The sequence below is a fragment of the Gymnoscopelus braueri genome, assembly GCF_963280865.1.
Source record: "Gymnoscopelus braueri genome assembly, chromosome: 3".
Lineage (NCBI taxonomy): Eukaryota > Metazoa > Chordata > Actinopteri > Myctophiformes > Myctophidae > Gymnoscopelus > Gymnoscopelus braueri.
In genome coordinates, this window is record NC_137612.1 from 58,705,202 (window position 1) to 58,728,945 (window position 23,744).

Genomic DNA, 23,744 nt, shown 5'->3' on the forward strand with positions numbered 1-23,744 from the left:
TGAAAAAATAAACACCTTCACACAGGACATTTTGACACAATTAAGATGAATATTTAGTATATTTAGTTAATAGATTTGAAAAAAAAAAAACGAGATTAATGTTAGTGCAGCACAATAAACTTCTTCGGAGAGAGAGAGAGAGAGAGAGAGAGAGAGAGAGAGAGAGAGAGAGAGAGAGAGAGAGAGAGAGAGAGAGAGAGAGAGAGACCAAGTTGCCATGTCCACTTATTATAAGCAACTTTGGGCTTCTTTTTCTGTAAGGTTGCTTGTAAATATTGGTAGTTTTTTTGGGCTTGTTTCTAAAGTGTAGTTATTTGGGCTTGTTTTCTAATGTTGTTTAACCCCCCACCCCCCACAAGATTTGTGTTGTTAAAATGTTAAAGATTTTATTTTATGTTATTGAAAAAAGCAGATCTACAAGCTCACAACGCGTCGTGATGCGACGCTATTTTCAAATGGCCATAGCACAGTCGCTTCTTTTGGGCTTGTTTTCGTAGACCTGGTTGCTTATTTCTCTCACAAAATTTGGCAACACTGGAGAGAAAGAGAGCGAGAGCGAGAGAGACCTTAGCGCTGCTACTATTATGCCTCGCCGCAAATGGCGTCTTTCCGGGTGACACGTTGAGCCGTCGACGCACCGCGCCTGCGCCGCGAGCCCTCGCGCCTGCGCAGTGCCGGGCCTCGGGTCCGCCGTACAAGATGTCTGAGCCGGCGGGGAGGGAGAGGGAGAGGCAGGACGCAGGAAGGAGTAGCAGCCCGCGCAGCGCGACCCGCACCCAAACATAAAACCCCGCAGGTAGGACCACACCGAGGCGCCGCTGGCCGCACGCGACGCACCGGCGTGCCGCGGAACATTTGGCGTCGCTAGCCGCACAGATTCGGCGTCGGCGCGCGGGCAAACGGCCCCAAACGAACCAAAATGTTCCGTGGCTCCTCGGCTCGCACACAGGGGCGTGTCCGCCATCTTGTCTTGCTGTTCTGGAGCTACATTTCGCCCGTACTCCACCGGCTGTGGTGTCGCGCGGCGAGCGAGCGCGAGTGGTGCGCCCCGAAAACAGCCGATCTACAAGCCCACAGCGAGCCGCGCCGGCGGCGCGCTGTGGGCTTGTAGATCGGCTGTTTTCGGCTCGCGCGGCGCCGCCGTACGATTCGTGTACAGCTGTTGCTGCGCGAGCGGAGAAGCTTCTTCTTCCCGCCTAAACGTTGTTGTTGTTGTTGTTGCAGCTGTGCAGCGAGAGCTGCAACGGCTGCTTTTTAAAAACACAAAATGGCGGCTTGCTGTTTAATAGGGGGGGGGGGTTCGTTTAAAAGACCGGTTCGGTCCGGTTCTAGCTCTTTAATCCGGTTTTGGTTGTTGTGTTTTTTTTTCTCCCCCCCTTTTTTAAACTCCACGTCTCTCTGTGGCCGCTCAGCAGAGCAGCTGAAGCCTTTGTTGTCCTCCTTTCTCCTCCTCCCTCCTTTCCCCTCCTCCCTCCTTTCCCCTCCCCCCTCCTTTCCCCTCCCCCTCTTCCTCTTCCTCCTCCCCCGCCTTCTTTCTTCCTCCCAGTCCCTCCGTGTTTTCACAAGGCTCTCGCCTGCGCATGCGTGTCACCGTTGAGCGTAATTTATCCTCCCTGGTAGAGATATATATCTATGGGTAGAGCTAGTAAAACGCAACGGACGGTGTCTTCTTCAGTCCTGTCCTGACTTAAAGAAAAAAATTAGCAGATCTACACGCTATTTTGATTAGCTTGCAGATCTTGTCCGTAGACACCGTTGTACGATGAAGTGTAAAAGCTGTTTGCGCTCCTGTGCTACATTGTGAGAAAGACCTCACACTCCAATGCAAGATATCTGCTACTATAATGCATAGATTATATTTACATATCAAAATACAACACTGTAAAGTACGAATATTTGAGAATATGTGGGGGTTCGACCGAGCCCAGCATTGCCTTGTAGGTGCATACGACACATGTATGACCATTGGCATTGCTAGACGGAACGTATACAGTGTTACATTTTTATGTTCTAGCTAGTGTGGTCATATTTCCAACCCCCTCCAAACCAGGACCCTTAAATGCTTTAAATGAATGTGCAAAGGTCAAGGCTTTAAATGAATGTGCATATTCGTGCACACGCACGCTGCATTCATGTACGTTCACGCACTGCAAATGTATATACGCGCCATAGTCACAGGCAACGACGATTGGCACACACACAGCAGCGTTGAATTCAGACACGCAATGCATTGTTGATGTTTTCTGGTTGGTTAGGTGTGAGCCATAGAGTTAAAAAATAGGGTGTGAGCATGTACATAAACGTCTATAAACAACTCTTATTTGAATTGCGGCGAAAACCAGGACAATTTGTTTGTGAATTGTTTTAGAGATATTTGGCGGGACACGCAGTTTGAAACCGGGACAGTCCCGGCCAAACTGGGGCGTCTGGTCACTCTAGTAGTCCTAAAGCTATAGTTCATGCCAGGTCTTCCACCCCTAGGGGGTCCTCAGAGTTGCTTCAGAGGGGCGGCCACATCTTTGTGTGATAGGAACCTTTTTCTTTTACATGAACCGGTTGCACCCCAGCATCTCTGTTTTGTGAGGAACATTTGCCAAAAGTGCCGATCTACAAGCTATTTTCGGTGAAGAGGTTTAATTGGTGTACTGTAGAGGTAGCCCTGAAACATGACTGTCATACCATGACAGTCATGGCGGGGGTCAGCACTTTATATTTGAAATCTGAACGTTTATGTAGATGTACTGGTTGTAAATGTAAAATGTAAAAAACAGGAACAAGTAGCGCCATGACGCTTGTGACAGACGAGCGTCATGTGACTGAACCATGGCTAGTGTAGAAGGAAAAAGAGCAGGCCAAGTAAAAAGTCAAAGGTCAAGTTTACTATTGAGGCTTTAAGTGGTTAAATGTCTGAACACACATGAATGCAACATATTCATAGAAATGATAATGTGTAAACAAAAACACAAATTTACACTACCATGATGATGGTGCCTTCAAACAAGTCTATGAACTTCAAGCTATCTATGACATTTATGAAAAGGTTTAAAGGGATATTTCATGTTTGGGGTCATTTTAACAGCTACTCAGGCTTTTGTGTTTCACCCCAGACAGTTTTGATTCAGTATTTAGAATAGATATTTGATATTCATTTTATCAGACACGCCCCCTTCCTGTACAAACCCATTGTAACTTCAAACTCTATTTTAACCACGTTAAATTCACTGAAAACACCCGTCCGTGGTTCTGGTGACCTGATATTGGGCTTCTCATGCGTGAGGAGGCCTTGTTTTTTCGATTACTTTTTTCATTTATCTTTCATAATTTTGAGGGGAAACACAACAAAAAATATATGAATGAAAAATGCAATAAAAAAAACACGGCCCCCTCACACATTAGGACAATATCAGTCACCAGAACCAAAGACGGGTATTTTCGATGAATCTATCATGATTAAAATGGAGTTTGAAGTTACAATGGGTTTGTATAGGAAGGGGGCGTGTCTGATAAAATGAATGTCAAATATCTAAATACTGAATCAAGCAACTTAAGAACTTTCTGGGGTGAAACACAAAAGCCTTCCGTAAAATGAATGCCGTACTAAGCCATTCTATGTCACACAAAAGTAGTAAAAATAGCCGATCTACAAGCTCAAAACTGCTACGCGTTTTGAGCTTGTAGATCTGCTCTTTTTGCTATTTTTGAATTGGAGTCCTGATTTTTTTTTTGTTGCTATTTTTGAATAGGAATCCTGAAAAGTAACATTCTTATTCAATTTCAAATGCATTTAGTTATACTTATGTTAACTTTATGAACTTAAATACAAATACAGTGGACATAAAAAAGACAATAGAAATGTAATATTAGTCATTAAGCTACTAATATAGACTGAAGTAATTAAAGCGGGTCTTGTTTGCATGTAACATTCATTAGGACATTACTTCTCAATGATGAAATGTAGTTTGAAGTTACAATGGGTTTATAGTTAGGGGGCGTGTCTGAAATCAAGAAACTTAGAAACTGTCTGGGGTGCAACACAAAAGCCAGAGTAGATGTTAAAATGACCCCAAACATATTTGAATGTGAAATATCCCTTTAAAGGGATACTTCACTTTCGGGCCGGGGACACATTTAAAAAATATATTAAAAATAAATGAAAAAAGTTATGGAAAATTCATGGCCCCCTCACGCATTAGAGTGTCCTACTAATGCGTGAGGGGGCCATGAATTTTCCATAACTTTTTTCATTTATTTTTAATATATTTTTTAAATGTGTCCCCGGCCCTAAAGTGAAGTATCCCTTTAATTGTTGATAAACATACATAGTACATAATTATTGATATATAGGCCTATACTTGTTCGGTCATTGGGAAACTCAGTTCAGATGTCTTGTGTCAGAATCTAAATCAAACAGTTTGATCTCCAATTGTATTTATCCATGGTTTCTGGGATCAATAAAGGTTCACTTCATTTGATCTTATCATGTTGTCATGTGTCCAATCAGATACATGTGATACTGATGAGCCGTGGGGATGTCCAATGAGAATCATGGATCAGTGAAGGGGGAGGCGGCTATGACCCTGTCTCCCTCAGGCTCCACCTCCTCCCAGGGATCCCCGGCTCCGCTCTCTCCGTCAACCTCCAAGAGCCAGGAGGTGACACAATTACCAGGTGACACAATTAAAACCCATTAACTGCCAGAGGTATTTTCATATTTTTTTAGCCAGTGCCAGAGTTTTTCATTGAAAAAAAAAGTACTCAGGGGCCGAGATACAGAATTTTTAAGTTTTAAGTTAACAAGGAAGTGGATAGGAGTCTAGATCTTCAACAAATCATTATTTTTTTTCATAATTTTTTTCCAGTTCATGTAGATCTACTCGATTGGCACGTGGCGGCTTTAAATCGGTTCGCGTAGATCTACGTGATTGGCAGTGAATCAGTTAATGTAACCCCTAAACCTAACCCAGGAGTTAGTTAGCTATTTAGTTTGTTAGATAAAACCAGCACTACTAGAGGTCCTGGTAGGAGATAAAAACCAGCACTACTACAGGTCCCGGTATGGTAGAAAACCAGCAGTACTAGAGGTCCTGTTCGGAGATAAAACCAGCAGTACTAGAGGTCCTGGTAGGAGATAAAACCAGCAGTACTAGAGGTCCTGGTAGGATAGAAAACCAGCAGTACTAGTGATCCCGGTAGGATAGAAAACCAGCAGTACTAGAGGTCCCGGTAGGACATAAAACCAGCAGTACTAGAGGTCCCGGTAGGACATAAAACCAGCAGTTCTAGAGGTCCCGGTAGGATATAAAACTAGCAGTACTAGAGGTCCTGGTAGGAGATAAAACCAGCAGTACTAGAGGTCCTGGTAGGAGATAAAACCAGCAGTACTAGAGGTCCTGGTAGGAGATAAAACCAGCAGTACTAGAGGTCCTGGTAGGAGATAAAACCAGCAGTACTAGAGGTCCTGGTAGGAGATAAACCATCAGTACTAGAGGTCCTGGTAGGAGATAAAACCAGCAGTACTAGAGGTCCTGGTAGGAGATGGAACCATCAGTACTAGAGGCCCTGCTAGGAGATGAAACCAGCAGTACTACAGGTCCTGGTAGGAAACCAGCAGTACTAGAGGTCCTGGTAGGATATAAAACCAGCAGTAACAGAGGTCCCGGTAGGAGATAAAACCAAAGAGGTCCTGGTAGGAGATAAAACAGCAGTACTAGAGGTCCTGGTAGGAGATAAAACCAGCAGTACTAGAGGTCCTGGTAGGAAATAAAGCCAGCAGTATTAGAGATCCTGGTAGGAGATAAAACCAGCAGTACTACAGGTCCTGGTAGGAGATAAAACCAGCAGTACTACAGGTCCTGGTAGGATAGAAAACTAGGCTTTCGTGAGGACCTGGCCTGAAGAACTTTGGTCTAACCTGTGTGTGTGTGTGTGTGTGTGTGTGTGTGTGTGTGTGTGTTTGTGCGCAGATGAGCTGGTGCAGGCAGGCTGGTCAAAGTGTTGGTCTAAGAGGGAGAACAGACCGTACTACTTCAACAGGTTCACTAACCAGTCGCTGTGGGAGATGCCTGTACTGGGACAGCATGATGTCATTGTGAGTCTGATTACTAATTTATTATTATTGTATATTAATATTATTATTGCATTAGTAGTAAGGGCGTCAACATTTGCAATACAAATCGAAATTTAATTGATGTTCAATTCAGTGAATCGGAATTACAAGGAGTATAGCGATTGTCGTTATTTTGTTCTGTTAATCGTGCATTTATCTCATTTGCTGTTTATTTGTCTGCCTGTCTGCAGTCTGATCCTCTAGGTCTGAACGCGGCCCCAGCAGAGGGGGGAGGAGACGGTAACCTAGGCAATGGTCAGAGGAAGAGGCGGGCCTCGGAGGAGCAAGGGGCGGGGTCAAACAGCCTGAAACGACCCAAGGTCAAATGTCAAACGTCCGAAATGAGAAAATGAACTGCAGCATGTTTAAACACATGGACACGTTGCTAGAGGTTTACTAGTGGCTCTCAAACATCTTCATTACCCCTACATTAACCCATTACAAGCTCACAATGCATTTTGGATGGAAGTAGTTATTCTTTGGGCGATGACGTCTTTTCCAGTTCAGTTGCATCGTTCATAGGTTGGCGAAGAGCGCCGTCTAGCGTAATCACTAACAACATGTTTTGTTTTGAATTGACGTAGATCTGCGTCAATGGCAGGGGATGTGTTAATGTACGGTAAAAACATGAGTTACAATATGGAGATCAGAGGTTTCTGCTCCATCTGAAAATGTTTTGTTCAAAACTAAATAAATGTATTCATAATTATTCCAAAATGTTCAGAGATTGTCAATATTTAGATACAAAAAAAATAGCACATCTACCAGTTCTAGTTTGTAGATTATAATTTTTTCAATAGCTAAAGCATAAAATAGAGTTACAGTCGTCAAACCGATTTTGATTCTATATTTTAACTAATTTAGCTGGGAACCCCCTCCAGGACCCCACTTGAACAACCACTGGTGTAGCTAACTAGTCATAAGGGAACTAGTGGTGTAGTTAACTCATTTCAATTTATAATAAGTGGAGAAACGGCGCAACATATCTCACTAACTAGACTAGTTACATTGTGACAAGTTAACTGCACAACCCAAACCTCTACCAAAGTGTCATTTATGCTTTAATGTCAGCCTTTAAAATAATTGTACCTGTTTTACTACCTGTTTTACTAACCTATCGTCAACCAAAATAACCTACCTCCTATACCACCTAACCATCCTATCTGTGTAATAACTAACCTACCTACCTCCTGTGGCTAACTAACTATCCTATCTATCTGTATGCAGGTGGAGCCTACAACTCCCATCTCTCCCAGCACGCCGGGGGTTAAACCGTGGAGCGCCGCCCCTGAAGACAAACAGGCCCAATCAGCAGTGCCCACTACACCCAGCCCCGCCCCCGTACCCTACAGACCAGCTGTGTAAGTACCCACAATCCAGGGTGTTTTGGGAAGGGAGAAGAGTCTAGGAGTCTAGGACGTGTGGAGTGTTGTCCAGGGTGTTTTAGAGAAGAGAGAAGAGTCTAGGACGTGTGGAGCGTTGTCCAGGGTGTTTTAAGGAAGGGAGAAGAGTCTAGGATGTGTGGAGCGTTGTCCAGGGTGTTTTAGGGAAGAGAGAAGAGTCTAGGACGTGTGGAGCGTTGTCCAGGGTGTTTTAGGGAAGGGAGAATGAATGACATGCAGCCATTTACTCTTACACCTGACATTCCAAATAGTTTCCCCATCGACTTCCACTGCAGCACGCTGAAGATTACCAGTATCTACTGGTATACAGACAGTGTTTTTGTGTATTTACAGACAGTATTTGTGTGCATTTTCAGTATCTACTGGGATCTAGACATCCAGACCAACGCAGTGATCAGAGAGCGGCCCCCCGCCCCCTTGCTTTCCCCCCACCCCGACATAGAACTACAGAGAGCTCAACTGGTCACCAAGCTACGACAACACTACACCGAACTGTGTTACCAGAGAGAAGGTACTTGGACTGCTTTTTTCCAGTCTAAACCAAATCTTTTTGCCAAAAATAACTTGTTGTGAGCTTGTAGATCTGCTATTTGTTTGGCTAATATTCCCACCAGACTATGGATACTGGGGTTCAAGTGGTTAAAGGAATAGTTCGCCCAAAAAATGACTTATTTTCTCTTTAAATTTTTTGAAAGAGTTTTTCTTTTGTTTTTGTCGCATTCCTAAGTCAATAATTTGATGACCGGCAGAGTCTCTGGTAGACTCAAAGAGTCCCCGACTGAGTCTCCTATTCTATTGACCGATTACCCGGTCATCAAATAATTGACTTAGGAATGCGACAAAAACAAAAAAGATCTCCATGAATTCAAGGCTTCATGGGGTGTGTAATTGATAGAAAATAGGTACATTTTTGGGTGAACTACTCCTTTTAACAAAAGTGGCATTTTAAGAGTTTTAAATCATATTGTGATTATCATGATAATATCGTTAATCAGAATTATTTTTACCACAGTAATGGAGACATGTAATGTTGATATGATCTATCCCCACATGAGGGTTCCCCTTGGAACTATTGGCCACAAGGTGGTGCTACTTCCACATTCTTTCTAGTTGTTCACCCAGCACACCTAAACTGTAGGCTGGGTTCCCACGCTCATGAAATTCCTGGAAATATTTTGAAATGAGAAACTGTTTTCCAGGCCTGGAAAAGGTTTGGAATTAATTGAAGTTTTTTTTTTATGTGTCCCAAAACATGAGTAATGTTTTGAGAAATATGTAACATGATAAAAAAAATGTAGTGCTGCTAGGTTTAGGGTTGGGATCTGGTAACCGGAGGAACTGGATCCAACATTAAGGAACCGGAATCGGTTCCATCACATTTGGAACCTTTTCGGGAAAGGTTTTTATCATAATGTCAGAGCTGGTATGTGGACTTCAGGTTATATTATTTTAATACCAGTGGTTCTCAAACTTTTTAATTTTCAAGGACCCCATGACTCTTGAGTGTACAAATGGAACCAAATGGATTCCGTAAGGGTCCATTTGTTTCTATTTGTACACTCTCAGAGTTACAGACCTGTAAGGGTCCATTTGGAACTCCCTATTTACTTAAGGAATGGTTAAAGGGAACCGTTAAGGAATGGGACCGTTAAGTAAGTCCTTAAGGATCCCGACCCTAACTAGGGTGCGTTCAGAAACACGCTCTGAGAATCTGCTTAGATTTCAGAGCGCTCAGGTGTTATCGTCATAGAGCACTCTGATATCAGTTAATATACAAACGGTCAGGGGACATACTCAATAACTTAACGTTACCATTTTCATCTTTCAAAATTAATTCAATGAATCCCATGTATAAACATGTTTTGTTTTGTTACATGTAGGTGCATGTGCAATGTGGATTCTGACTCAGGGCGGTCAGTGTGTGCTCTGAGGACACCTAGAGCGCAGTGCTCCGACTAGGGATAGCGTTTATCGTGATAAAAAACTGCTAACAATAATCATATCATGGAGATTTTAATTTATTGTGAAATTGTCCTCTGTCATACACTAAGATGACTTAGCTTTTGTTGAGCTGCAAATTCATTACCACTTAAATACCAAATACACTTGATAAAACGGACCTGTAAAGAGCGCATTTGGTACGCTCTCATTTCACTCTACAAAATAGCTACAAACTTGTAGATCTTTTCCTCACGTGACGCCCTCGCTTGAGAATAAATCAATCAGGTGATGCACATTGTGCAGCAGGCAGGGATGTTTAAAGTTTACAAGAAGCACAAGGAGTTTTCCTATTCGCAGTGCCTGCCAAGAGTGTGTAGTTTGATTTGATTTGATCTTTATTTATCTTGAACAATTTAAAATTACAAACTACTCCATACATCACCATCACAATTTTCAAAACATTTGTTCAAGAAGGGACAGAAAGAAGCAAATGCTTATCTAGTCCGGCCCCCTTCTTACCATGACAAATAACCTATTGTAAAACAATATGTTGTAACACAAATTGATATACCATAAAATGAGTACACAATTTACATACAATACATATAAATCGATCCTACTAAAAGTAATAAAAGATAAATGATGGTTGAATATAAAAATATTCTATGTTCATTCTCTATTTACATTGGAAGTGTATGGGACTGTCTTAACTCCTCCCAACTACCCTCTAACGAGGTAACTGATTGCATTTCTTGTCCGCCTGTCAGGTATAGAACCGCCCAGAGAGTCATTTAATCGATGGCTATTGGAGAGAAAGGTGATTGACAAGGGTCCAGACCCTCTGTTGCCTAGCGAATGTGAGCCCGTCATCTCCCCGTCGATGTTCAGAGAGGTCATGAATGACATCCCTATAAGGTACCTGTCTGTCTCACTCTAAGCTGTCTCACCCTCTACCTGTCTGTCTCACTCTGTGTGTCCATTTCCACCTGACTACCCGTCTGCTTAACTCTACCCGGCTGGTTGACGCCACCAGTCTGTCTTACTCAGTGGTGTAAAGTAACTAAGTGCAGTACTGTACTTAAGTACAATGTTGAGTTACTTTTACTTTACTGGAGTATTTCCAATTGTCTATACTTTTACTTCTACTCCACTATATCTGGGAGGCAAATATTGTACTTTTACTCCACTACAATTATTTGAAAACTTTAGTTACTTTGCAGATCTAAATGATTATGTTATAAAATAGACAATAACCACTTTAGCCCTGTTTTATACTTAGGCTATTTGAAAATGGCCGATCTACAAGCTCACAACACGTCGCATCGCGAGCTTGTAGATCGGCTTGTAGATCGGCTATATTTCAAACATTTGAGTACTTTTACTTTTGTTTCTAAGTAAATATACGTAGTTACTTTACACCACTGGACGCCACCTCCCCGCTTCTGTTCCATTTTTACAGTTGCGCAAAAAAGCATAATATAGCTTGCTGCTTACCTGTCTGTCTCACTCTACTTGTCTGCTTGACTCTACCTGTCTCACTCTTACCTGTCTGTCTCACTCTACTTGTCTGCTTGACTCTACCTGTCTCACTCTTACCTGTCCGTTTCACTCTGTCTGCTCTACTCTACCTGTCTCACTCTTACCTACCTGTCTGTCTGTCTGTCTCACTCTGTCTGTTTGACTCTACCTGTCTGCTTGACTCTACCTGTCTGCTTGACTCTACCCGTCTCACTCTCTCTCTCTCAACCTGTCTGTAGGTTGTGTCGTATTAAATACAAAGAGGAAGCCAGGAAGTTGCTGTTTAAATACGCTGAGGCAGCAAAGAAGATGATTGACTCCAGGTCTGTTGTTATTATTATTATTATTGAATGAATGAATGCTTTATTGCAGACTCAAGGTCCATAGATACATACAGATACAGACTCCAACAATAAACATGAATTAAAAACAGTCCTTTTCACAATAAATTGGGACGGTTATAAATACAAGCAGTTTAGCCAATGTCTCCTAAGACTAGAGGTATATCTGATTTAACTCTTCACAGGGTTATTTATATTGACAATGATGGTATTCTCAGACTCATCCAAACGGCACATGAATCTGTGCATTAGATTCCTAAGAACAGCTTGGAGAGTATTGACTCTTGCAGCCACAAACATTTCACTTGCACTGCTCCATCTAGGCCTTTTGAGTAAAATTCTCATTGCATCATTATATGCAACTTGCAGTTTCTGAAAACTTGCTCTCTTGTACCTTGACCACAAGTGGGCAGTGTAGAGTGGTGTGCAGTAAGCTCTGAACAGAGTGATCTTAACTGCTTCAGAGCACATGCTGAACTTACGTGCGAGGATGTTCGCCTGCGCATACATCCTACGGCACTGTCTGTGAATATCATCATCGTCTGTCATGTGTTCTGTAATAAAATGGCCGAGATACTTGACCTTACTACAGACATTGAGCACATTAAAAGAAAGTTTAAAATCGGGAAATATTTGACCCTTGTCCTCTTTAGTTCTACAGATTAAAACAACACTCTTGCTGGCGTTATACATGACATCATTTTCAATACCATACATAGTGCAAATGTTGAGTAGCTGCTGGAGACCAGCGCTACTTGGGCTCAGTACCACCAGGTCATCTACATACGCATACATCAGGTTATTCACTAGATTATCACCCAGCATACATCCAGTGTTACAGGCATTTAACTGCTTAGACAGATCATCCATATATAAATTAAAAAGTACAGGGGACAAAATTCCCCCCTGCCTGACACCATTCGTGACTCGAAAAGGGAGAGATAAACTATTTCCCCACTTAACTTTCATAGTCTGGTTGGCATACCAGTAGGCTAAAACTAAAATCCTGACTATGCTCCCAGGCACCCCTCTTTGGGTTAGCTTAGAGAAAAGCTTAAAATGATTGATGCGATCAAAAGCGCGTGACGCATCAATAAAGGACATAAGGACTGATGAGTTTTGTCCTCTATATTTATCTACCATTTCCTTTAGCGCATTAATGCAGAGGTCAGTGCCATGCTTGGGTTTAAAACCAAATTGATTATCTGAGGAGTGAATGTACTCATATATTTTGTCCAACAGTATCTTTTCCATCACTTTAGATACTATACTTGCCAATGCTATGGGTCTGTAATTATCTAGACTGCTAATTTTTCCAGTCTTGTCCTTAATCACAGGTACTAATAGAACAGAAAGCATAGAATCAGGTAGCATGCCATGAACCATAAAACCAGTAAAACATAATGCAAGGAGAGGATATGTTCTCATACTGGCATATTTCAAATGCTCAGCATCAATACCATCAAGGCCACTAGATTTGTTGTTAGTTAGCTTGTGTACGGCATTATACACCTCCTGTGCTGTGATAACCAAGGGGTCATCACTAGTATTATTACTAGTATTATTATTAGAAATTAACGTATGATACCAACCGTGTGTGTGTGTATATGTGTGTGTAGGAATGCCAGTCCAGAAAGTCGCAAGGTGGTCAAGTGGAACGCTGAAGACACCATGAACTGGCTCCGACGGGACACTTCAGCCAGCAAGGAAGATTACATGGTAATGACCTTTACATGTCATTTAACCTCCGCTCGCCCTCTCATAACACTGGCTAACCTTCTTCCACTGCTGTTGTTTAACCGAGTGTGGCGTGGTTTTCGATACGAATCGAAATTGACGTTTGATACAGTGAACACAAGCCGTATCGCGATTCTGGCGTTATTTTGTGCATATGCACGTCTTGAGGGAAGCCATGAGGCGTTGTTATTGGTTTTCTCTGCATCCCGCGCATGCGTGATTCAACTTCCGACCATAGAGTTTTAAAAGAACTAGAGTGGTAACCGTAAATCCCTACCCATTCACTTCTATGGAGTTGCTCGCCCAGCGCATAGTCCCTTTTTCCGCCGCCCTCTGTGTTTGGGGACGATGACGTCATGGGGCTCCTCCGCATTGTTTCGTGTCATAGAGATATGTCTCGCATGCACAGTAGTGTCACCTCCGTGCGCGAGCTCATGAGTCGAGCCCATTGGTCGAAACCGTTTTCGCTCGTTTGTGGGCGCTGAGTGTAACAAAACACATGCCCCAGAACATGCACACACATCTGACGCACACACATAAAGGTCCCTACACACTGCACGCACACAGTTGGTCACACGCTTTACTGTGTCTGCATTTTGAGCAAACATGCAATATAGGCCTACCATACAGTCTATATGCGCTGTATTCAGACTCGATAAACTCACTGTGAGCACAACCTCCGCATTGCATTTGAGAAAGGGCCCCGGCCGCTACCCCTCCTAGCAAGGCTGCAGCCAACCAGAGCGCTCTATCCCACTTCTCTGTCCCATCTCCACCACCCTGCTGCTATCCTGTGGTCAAAACCCACCAAGCTGCCTTGGTCCGCGAGCGACACCCCGCTACAACTTTACAACACTTACCAACGCTTTCCAACACTGTCCGCCACCGGTGTCGGGTTAGTGTGTTGGGGCTTTAACAACAGAGTTGAGACAGCAGTGTGGTCCTCATGATGACCTTTAACCTGTGTGTGTGTGTGTGTGTGTGTGTGTGTGTGTAACAGGACAGACTAGAGCACCTCAGGCAGCAGTGTGGTCCTCATGTAGCGTCCGTAGCTAAAGAGTCCGTTGAAGGAATCTGCTCTAAGATCTACCACATCTCTGCCGAGTACAGCCGACGTCTCCGACTGACTCACCTGGCCCTGATGAAAGACGGCAACATTAACACAGGTACACACACACACACACACACACACACACACACACACACACACACACACACACACACACACACACACACACACACACACACACACACACACACACACACACACACACACACCCCTTGCCTTTACAATGTAGGCATTTATCAGACACTCTTTATCCAGAGTGACTTACAATAAACGAGGTAAACACCTACATAGAATGCAGAGAGACAGTGTAGTGCCTCAATAAACTAGGATCACAGGTTAACCAAGAACCTACTATCAGTCTAAACCAGTGGTTCTCAACTTGTGGGTCAGGATCCCCGGGGGGGGGGGGTGTAAGACCTTTTTAATACCTCTAAAATGAAAAGAATTATGAAAACAATTGTCTCTACATGAGCATGTAGATCTGCTATTTTCACAATATTTATCTGTGGAACTGAGTCAAACTAAATGTAATGTCAAAATAATAATATGTACATTAGAAACTATAAGATCCCAGGTAAACAATGAACCACCATCTGTCTAAATGACATGCTATCTAAATCTAATTTCAACATTGTGGTAAAAAAAAAAAAAAACGACAAATAAAACAAGCCTAAGTATATAAAAAAACATGAGAACAAATGACTATCTGTACACACACACACACACACACACACACACACACACACACACACACACACACACACACACGAAACACAAAGAGAAGTCATTTTTTTGGAGTAGGGTATCAAGAATTTGTTTTGATGTTTTAATTATGTTTCACGGTTAAATGATTCAAATCATTTAATTAAACATTCCCGGAATTGTGTAACCTTATTCATGGTGTGCGTGTGTGTGTGTGTGTGTGTGTGTGTGTGTGAGAGTAGACGTGACGGAGGATGCAGAGCTCCAGGATCGGTTGGTGTATTGTTATCCTGTCCGTCTGTCCGTCCCCTCCGCCCCCCACCCCCGTGTGGAGCTGCACTTTGAGAACGACTTGGCCTGTCTGAGGTTTAAAGGAGAGATGGTCAAACTGAGCAGAGGACACTTTACCAAACTGGTTAGTACTGTTACTGTATTACTGTTAGAAGATCTACAAGCTCACAACACGTCAAGTGCCGCACTATGCTTGTAGATCTGCTATTTTTGAAAAATCTTGAACATTTCTTTTCCAGATTTTTTTTCAAAAAACTGAGGATTTAGAAAACATTTTTAAGAATCGCCTCAGGTCTTAAAGGGTTAATATGTAATATTTATGGAACATTTCATAAAAGCAAAAGGTTAAAGCCTCAATCTGCAATTGGTTGGCTGTATGTAGAACAGCAGGAACATAAGGCTTAGGTTAGAATGATAAATACCTGAACATCATCATTCTTTACTGTGTTAATTGTTTAGGAAAAAGGCTCCTTTTGCGCTGTTTCACAAACGTATTGGGACTTGGCCATTGTTTTATTGTGACTTATGTTTTATGTGTGTGTGTATGTAGGAGTTGTTATACAGGTATAGCTGTATAGATGATCCTCGTTTTGAGAAGTTCCTGTCCAGAGTTTGGTGCCTCGTTAAGAGATATCAGGTAATTAACACCAACTATTACACGTTGAATGCTTGATTCTGCTGGGGCATACATTTTTCAGCCTCACCCAGCTGATGGCTGTCCACAGTGGGGGAGCAGTTAGGGGTTAAACATCTTGCTGGAGTTGGAGGACATTGCCACATATTGCTGCCACTCAGCTACGGCCCCGTCCCTAAACATGGCTGCCATGTAAACAAACATGTCCGCCACCCACCCATTTGTGGGTCGCGGACGAATTAAATAAATATCCCTGTATTTTTTTGTTTCCTATACATTTAGTTTTTGATTATTATTTAAAAAAATCTTGAATTACAGTCAAATTAAATGTTTTTTCATACGTAATTTCATACATAAAAAAAATGTATTGTTGAAAAAAGTAGTGATAATAGCAGATCTACAAGCTCCTAACGCATCGCATTGCAACGCGTTGGGAGCTTGAAGATCATTGAATGCATTGTATTTAAACTGATATATCGTAATGATCATTGTATGCCTTGTATTTAAACTGATCCATTGTGTGAATTGTATTCATTGTATGAATTGCACGATGTGTTCCTTTGCAGGTGATGTTCGGTGGAGGGACCAATGAGGGCACAGGCCTCCAGGGGGCGTTACCTGTCCCTGTGTTCGAGGCCTTGAACAAACACTTTGGCGTTTCCTTCGAGTGTTTCGCTTCTCCGCTCAACTGCTACTTCAAACAGTTCTGCTCCGCCTTCCCCGACATAGACGGATACTTCGGTTCCAGAGGGTGAGACACTGTGTGTCTGTCTGTCTGTCTGTCTGTGAGAGAGACGGTCAGTAATGCTTGCTAGACAATCTTCTTCATAAGGTCATTACACACCAGGAGAGACATGAATAAACGATACGAAAAAGCAACACAATGATCAAACTTTTATTTTGCCGATGCCTCTGAAAATTCATACAGGATGATGATTTTATTCATGCTGAAAAATCAACCTTGTTTGGAAAAAATATTTACGTTGCTTCATCGCCTCGTTATAATGGCACTCAGTGTACTCATTTACTCATAACACAAACAGCAGTTTAAATTAACCTATTAACAACTCATTGAGTGCCAGAATTGCCAGAATTATTTCAGAATGATGTTGTCCCAGTGCCAGAGTAAAAAAAAAGTGCTTAGGAAGCGAGATACAGCCTTTTTCAGTTCTAAGTTAAACAAGGAGTGGATGGAGCTGCAAATCTTCAGATGATGATATCTTGGGTTCTGAACATGTTTAAAAAAAAATAAAAAAAAACTTTTACTATTATTTCAAAAACACGTCAAACACGTCATTGGCACGTTGCGCCATAGCGGTAAAAACACGTGAAACACGTTAATGGCACTCAATGAGTTAAGACCTGAGGACGATTCTACAAGTGGTTCTCAAACTGTTTTGTGTGTGTGTATGTATGTATATATATATATATATATATATATATATATATATATATATATATATATATATATATAGATATAGATATAGATATAGATATAGATATAGATAGATAGATAGATAGATAGATAGATAGTACCTTATTGAAAGGATAACCCCTTGAGATGTATCATCTCGTTTTCAAAGGGGTCCTTAAAGCCTAACCCAGACTAGCAAATTATTATTATAGTATTTATGTGTATTATTTATAGGTATATATTTGTGTATTTTAGAACGTTCCTGAGTTTCACTCCGGCCAGCGGGTCGTTTGAGGCCAACCCTCCATTCTGTGAAGAACTGATGGACGCCATGGTAAAACACTTTGAGGTGAGGATGCTTTACAATAGGGGTCTTCAACAGGGGGTCGGGGACCCATAGGGGGTCCTCAGAGGGTAGTTGACACTATGTTTGGTTCTGAGCTAATAGAGCAGTTAGCTCAGAGCTACAACTATTCCGCAATCTCCAAATGTTATATAGAGTCTAGAACTACACCTCCTGAATGTTATATAGAGTCTGGAACTACACCTCCTGAATGTTATATAGAGTCTGGAACTACACCTCCTGAATGTTATATAGAGTCTGGAACTACACCTCCTGAATGTTATATAGAGTCTGGAACTACACCTCCTGAATGCTATATAGAGTCTGGAACTGCACCTCCTGAATGTTATATAGAGTCTAGAACTACACCTCCTGAATGCTATATAGAGTCTAGAACTACACCTCCTGAATGCTATATAGAGTCTGGAACTGCACCTCCTGAATGTTATATAGAGTCTAGAACTACACCTCCTGAATGCTATATAGAGTCTAGAACTACACCTCCTGAATGTTATATAGAGTCTGGAACTACACCTCCTGAATGTTATATAGAGTCTGGAACTACACCTCCTGAATGTTATATAGAGTCTGGAACTACACCTCCTGAATGTTATATAGAGTCTGGAACTACACCTCCTGAATGTTATATAGAGTCTGGAACTACACCTACTGAATGTTATATAGAGTCTGGAACTACACCTCCTGAATGTTATATAGAGTCTGGAACTACACCTCCTGAATGTTATATAGAGTCTGGAACTACACCTCCTGAATGTTATATAGAGTCTGGAACTACACCTCCTGAATGCTATATAGAGTCTGGAACTACACCTCCTGAATGTTATATAGAGTCTGGAACTACACCTCCTGAATGTTATATAGAGTCTGGAACTACACCTCCTGAATGTTATATAGAGTCTGGAACTACACCTCCTGAATGCTATATAGAGTCTGGAACTACACCTACTGAATGCCATATATTTAAAAGATCTAGTTTCTGCTAAGCAGCAAGCTACACATTGCAGGCTTCGACTTATTTCATTTACAGTAGGAAAACTGCAAAGTACTCTACTGCAAAGACGAAATGGAAGCGGAGAGGAGGCGGGACACCCGCTTTATTCCCAGGATCATTTTCAGAGCTTCCTTTGAAATAGGTTCACTGAGGTTTAAGTGGTTAAAATATCACGTGTGTGTGTGTGTGTGTGTGTGTGTGTGTGTGTGCGCGTACAGGAACTTCTAGAGAGTTCCAGTGAGCCGTTGTCGTTCATCGTGTTCGTTCCTGACTGGCGTGAGCCCATGACCGCTGCCCTGACCCGCATGGAGGCCAGTCGCTTCCTGAGACACAGTTTGACGGTGCCCGCCTTCCAGCACCAGTACCGCTCTGGTAGTCAGCATATCTGTAAAAGGTACAAAAATACTACTATATTACTACTATTACTACCAGCACCAGTACCGCAATGGTAGTCAGCATAGCTGTCTAGAATACAGTAAAATGACCTGCACACCATCGACACTTGCACAATATGGACAACTTCATTTAGGCAACGTTTCGGTCAGTAGACCTTCTTCAGGCATCTGACAGTCAGCATAGCTGTAAACGGTACAAATACACTACAAGTGGGCAGACACAGCTTTGTTGCCGATAAGATAATACAGCTTTTCATCGATGAAATGAGGTAGGATAAACGCATAGTTTGCTGTCCATTCCTCTTTAATATAAATGCCTCGTTTGTCAACTTTCCTCTTACTTTAGACTTGTGGATAATGTTATTTTCTCTTAATCTTGCCACCTACAGCTGGTTTATTTAACTCTGCATCCAAATGTACTGTATGTCATACAAGGCAGTCTGTCATGGAGTTCCAGTAAAAAACAAAAAATACTGTCAATTAAATTACCCTTTGATCATATGTTCTGGCCCGCTATCTATTTACGTAGGCAAACGGCAAACTTATTTGCCAACCCCTGCATTAGGGCAATTTTGATAATATAGTTAGTTTTTTAAGTGACATTTAAAATTTTGAAAATTGAGAATTAGTTCTATTAACTGTTGTAACATCTTATTTCTGTGTGTGTGTGTGTGTGTGTGTGTGTGTGTGTGTGTGTGTGTGTGTGTGTGTGTGTGTGTGTGTGTGTGTGTGTGTGTGTGTGTGTGTGTGTGTGTGTGTGTGTGTGTGTGTGTGTGTGTGTGTGTGTGTGTGTGTGTGTGTGTGTGTGTGTGTGTGTGTGTGTGTGTGTGTGTGTGTGTGTGTGTGCTTGTATGACTACGTTGTGAGGACCAAATGTCTCCACGAGTATAGTAGAATTTGAGAAATAGACGTTGTGAGGACCATTTTCCTTGTTCCTCACAAAAGAAACGGTAGTTTTATAGTCAAATATTTTTAGGGATAGGCTTACAGTTAGAAAAAAGATTCAGGTCAGGATTAGACATTTAGAGGTTACGTTTAGGGGTTGGAATTAGAGTTAAACGTGATTTATACTTAGTTGTGTGCCAGTGTGATGCATCGTAAAAATTGCAGATCTTCAAGCTTGTATATCTGCTATTTTTCGGCTTATGGTTAAAATGGCAATTTGTATTAAAATGGCATTCATAAAATCACTCTCTAATGTTGATGTCCTCACAAGTGTAGTAATTCAAACCTGTGTGTGTGTGTGTGCAGAGAGGACATGCACTACCAGGCGGTCCATGGCACGGTGGTCCTGTTCCTCCAGAACCAGGGGGGTTTCTCCCGGTGGGAGCCGACCACCGAGCGAATCAATGAGCTGCTAGAATCCTACCGCGCCGCCGGCGTCGCCGCCCCTGCCCCCGGCTCCGCCCCCGCCCCCAGCTCCACCCCCGGCCCCGGCTCCACCCCCGGCCCCGGTTCCGACCCCGGCTCCACCCCCGGCCCCGGTTCCACCCCCGGCCCCGGCTCCACCCCCGGCCCCGGCTCCACCCCCGGCCCCGGCTCCACCCCCGGCTCCGCCCCCGCCCCCGGCTCTGCCTCCCGCTCCTCCTCATGCTCCTCGCTCCCGTCTCCGCCTCCTGCCGGCAGCTCCGCCCACCCGCTCGCGTCATCAGACAGAGACTCTGCCGCGCCTTCCCGGACGTCGAGTGTGGACTCCACCGGTAGCCATGACAACAATAACAACAATAACAGCAGCAGCAGCAGTCCGCAAGAGAAGGTGGCTGCTGTTTAGACACTTCTATGATGTTCAGGAACTGAAACTGTTTGTTCATCTCTGTAGGACACACACGCACACACACACAAGTAGGTGTCTGTCTCCCTGTACGACACACACACACAGACAGACAGACATACTGACAGACAGGTAGGTGTCTGTCTCTCTGTAGCACAGACAGACAGACAGACATACTGACAGACAGGTGTCTGTCTCTCTGTGGGGCAGACAGGTAGGTGTCTGTCTCTCTGTAGGGCAGACAGACAGGTGTCTGTCTCTCTGTAGGACATGGCCACAAACAACTTGGAGAAGTGACTCCCAACCTGGTGGCCATTTAGGGTATTGCAAATGGGGCCCCAAATAATTGGCAGATTAAAAGATTTTATTGACAATATTAACATTAATAAGACCAAAGTCAAGGTATATAACGTGATGCATTGTGAGCTTGTAGATCGGCTATTTTCACTACTGTTGTATGAAGAAATAGGGCTTTCAATTATGAAAAAAAAGAAACAAAAAAAACTACGGAAATTTTGAAATATGGAGATACAAGGTTTCTGCCCGAAAGCCATGATATACTCTAAGATGCTTGTGGGTAGAACAGACAGACAGACAGACAGTGTCTTCATTCTATTTTAAAGACTAAATGTTATTAGATTAAAACCGTGATTTGACATTTTAGGGACGTTTTTACACCATTCAACTGAAGGCTCGAGCGCTCTGTGACTTCTGATTGGCTCTCGCATCACAGGGGTCAGTTGTGATTGGCTCTCGCATCAGAGGGGGACAGTTGTGATTGGCTGACAATGGCAGCTGTTTGTACGTACGTACGTACGTACGTTGTTTTTTAATCTTCTCGTGAGTTTTTTTATTCTTATTTCCCCTTCATGGTTGTCGGTTTGATTCCCAGTATATCTGTCCCAGTATGAACTACGAAACAGTGGCGCTAGTAACTGTTTGCATTTACTTTTAAAGGGGGTTAGATTTAAAGATGGTGTAAGTGATATGTCTTTGTTAAAATAGTTGTTAAATAGCTCTATATTGTGATGGTACTCATTGCTATGGAGTGTTTGTTCAGTAACAGGAGTCTCCCTGTCTTTCCAGCTCTTTAATTAACAGAAAATAAGATTTTAAGGTCAGGCTAGCAATTTTATCCATTTAATAGAGAGAACTCATACAGGATAAACAAGAGAAATTGTAAGCGATAAGTTCCAAGCCAAAATTGGAACTGAAACACTATACAATTAAAGCTGATAAATGTGTTCTCTCTCCTGATTGGTTGAAGTTGGTATCCTGACCTGAAAAAAATGTTCTGTTTGTTAAAGAGCTGGAGACGGGGAGATCCCTGTCACTGAACAAACACTCTATAGCTATAATTACTATCACTATATAGAACTTTAACCTTTTTAACAAAAAACGTTTTGTTTTAACTAATAAATATCCCCTTTAATAGCATAAATGTGACTAAATGAGACAACAGGACATGAATTGTAGTTACTATAGGATTGACACAGGAGGGCAGAACCACCAGCGTGACACTTGTGTTGTTAAGACTGTGGTTCTGGCCCCAGAAACAGTCTTGTGGTTGATTGGTTTTGGTCCCACCATCATAACAAGGTTAGCTGGTATACACAATGGTTGTACAGTACTGGTTGACTTAACTAGTAGGTAGTTCACTATATTACTGGTTGGTTGACTTAACTAGTAGGTAGTTCACTATGTTACTGGTCGGTTGAAGGCATACTATGTAACTTTGCCTTGAGTTTACATGACAAAACGATAAATAAATAAAACATGTATCCATCATTTCCCTCTATAGCAGCAGTCATCAGCTACCAGAGTAGTGTGGTGGTGTTTACCTGCAGAAACACATTGTTCTCTCGTTGTATTTCTGTGTTTTGGTAAACAGGGACGTTTTTGGGCGTCTACCAAAACAAACAGCAAAATACAGTGAGAGGTCAATGTGTTTCTGCAGGCAAACATCACCAAACTACTCCAGTGGCCGAGAACTGCTGCTATAGAGGGAAATGACAAATTATCTATTTTATCGCCCTCTCTGTCCCAGCAACACCCTCTCGCGAGATCTAGCAATCGTAAACATGGGACGTGTACCATGTCGCAACCTAGTGGCGATGCGTCCTAAATTCCTAGAAAGGAAACATCTTTGATATAGCCTTGGAGCCAGGTGGAGGGAGGGTCATACCCTGATTGGTGGATCAGACAATGGGGTGGGCGGGCGGGTCATATTCTGATTGGTGGATCACAGTCTTGTCACCAGCATCCTCTGTACATAATGCTATCATTGTATTTACGCTCTAAAGAAAAACAAAAGAAATTAATTGTTTTAACTGTTCCTCTTGTGTTTTTATTTTATTTAATTTAACGTAATTTTGAGTTTTTTAAAGATAAGTCATGTATTATACAATATAGAATTGATTTAAAACTAAACCAAAGTGTCAGTAAGACCTTCTGTCTTCTATGTAAGTAGGCGTGTCTGCATCAGTAACCAGCAAAATACTCAACTTTATTTTTATAATTCTTTGGTTTCATTTTTTTTTTTAGTTTTTTTTTTTTTTAAATGAGCTGTTTTTCATTTTTTTGTTTTTGTTTTAGTTTTTTTGCATGATCTAAAGATAAAAACAACCTGTATTTAAAAAAAAAGAGCTGTTTCTGATTTCATCTGTGGCTGAGCTCCACCCAAACAAATCAAAACAAAAACGTTATTGTTCATTTACAGTAAATGCATGTTTCATTGGACATGTTTTATTTTTATTTTCCGCTGCAGAGTTCAAATAAAACTGTTATGATCTGAGATGTCATTCAAAATAAATAGCTGTGAAATGCCCCTTTAAAAAAAAACATGTTGATGTTTCTCTATGGATGTGGTCACTGTGTTAAAATGTATATGACCTGGGGTCTATTCCACGAAAGCGGAATTAAATTATCCTTTGAAAATTAAATTATCCTTGGTTTGAAAGGCAAATCCAGTTTTGACAAGCCTGCGCTGTTCAGCCTGGTTTATTCAGTTCCACGAACGCCAAGCCGGGCTGAGAAGGAGAGGTTTGTCGAGCCAGGATCGTTAAAC

General features: G+C 42.2%; 1 protein-coding gene across 5 annotated transcripts; it reads left to right on the top strand.

The window, feature by feature from the left end:
• The first annotated feature begins 688 nt into the window (after window positions 1-688).
• Window positions 689-23,511, top strand: pcif1 (phosphorylated CTD interacting factor 1). 5 transcript variants are annotated; one of them, XR_013932939.1, is made up of 17 exons: window positions 689-796; window positions 4,502-4,668; window positions 5,964-6,088; window positions 6,298-6,426; window positions 7,334-7,467; window positions 7,866-8,020; window positions 10,218-10,365; window positions 11,208-11,291; window positions 12,929-13,028; window positions 14,047-14,212; window positions 15,060-15,232; window positions 15,659-15,745; window positions 16,309-16,493; window positions 17,412-17,505; window positions 18,730-18,905; window positions 20,158-20,891; window positions 20,923-23,511. XR_013932939.1 is itself a non-coding variant. In XM_080424438.1 (16 exons), the coding sequence occupies exons 2-16, from the start codon at window positions 4,530-4,532 to the stop codon at window positions 20,675-20,677; spliced, it is 2,415 nt and encodes an 804-aa protein (XP_080280564.1). In that variant the 5' UTR covers window positions 689-796; window positions 4,502-4,529; the 3' UTR covers window positions 20,678-23,511. The 5 variants fall into 5 exon arrangements, 2 of the variants coding, with proteins under 2 accessions (XP_080280564.1, XP_080280565.1); XR_013932940.1 differs by having other exon boundaries at window positions 20,158-20,864; window positions 20,896-23,511; XR_013932941.1 differs by having other exon boundaries at window positions 20,158-20,809; window positions 20,892-23,511.
• Window positions 23,512-23,744: the final 233 nt, after the last annotated feature.

Bases quoted from the DNA above. Each gene is read 5' to 3' on its own strand.
- pcif1 (XM_080424438.1), top strand. From the start codon at position 4,530: ATGTCCAATGAGAATCATGGATCAGTGAAGGGGGAGGCGGCTATGACC. The intron at 10,366-11,207 runs GTACCTGTCTGT...ACCTGTCTGTAG, and splicing joins ATGAATGACATCCCTATAAG to GTTGTGTCGTATTAAATACA. The intron at 15,746-16,308 runs GTAATTAACACC...GTTCCTTTGCAG, and splicing joins GCCTCGTTAAGAGATATCAG to GTGATGTTCGGTGGAGGGAC.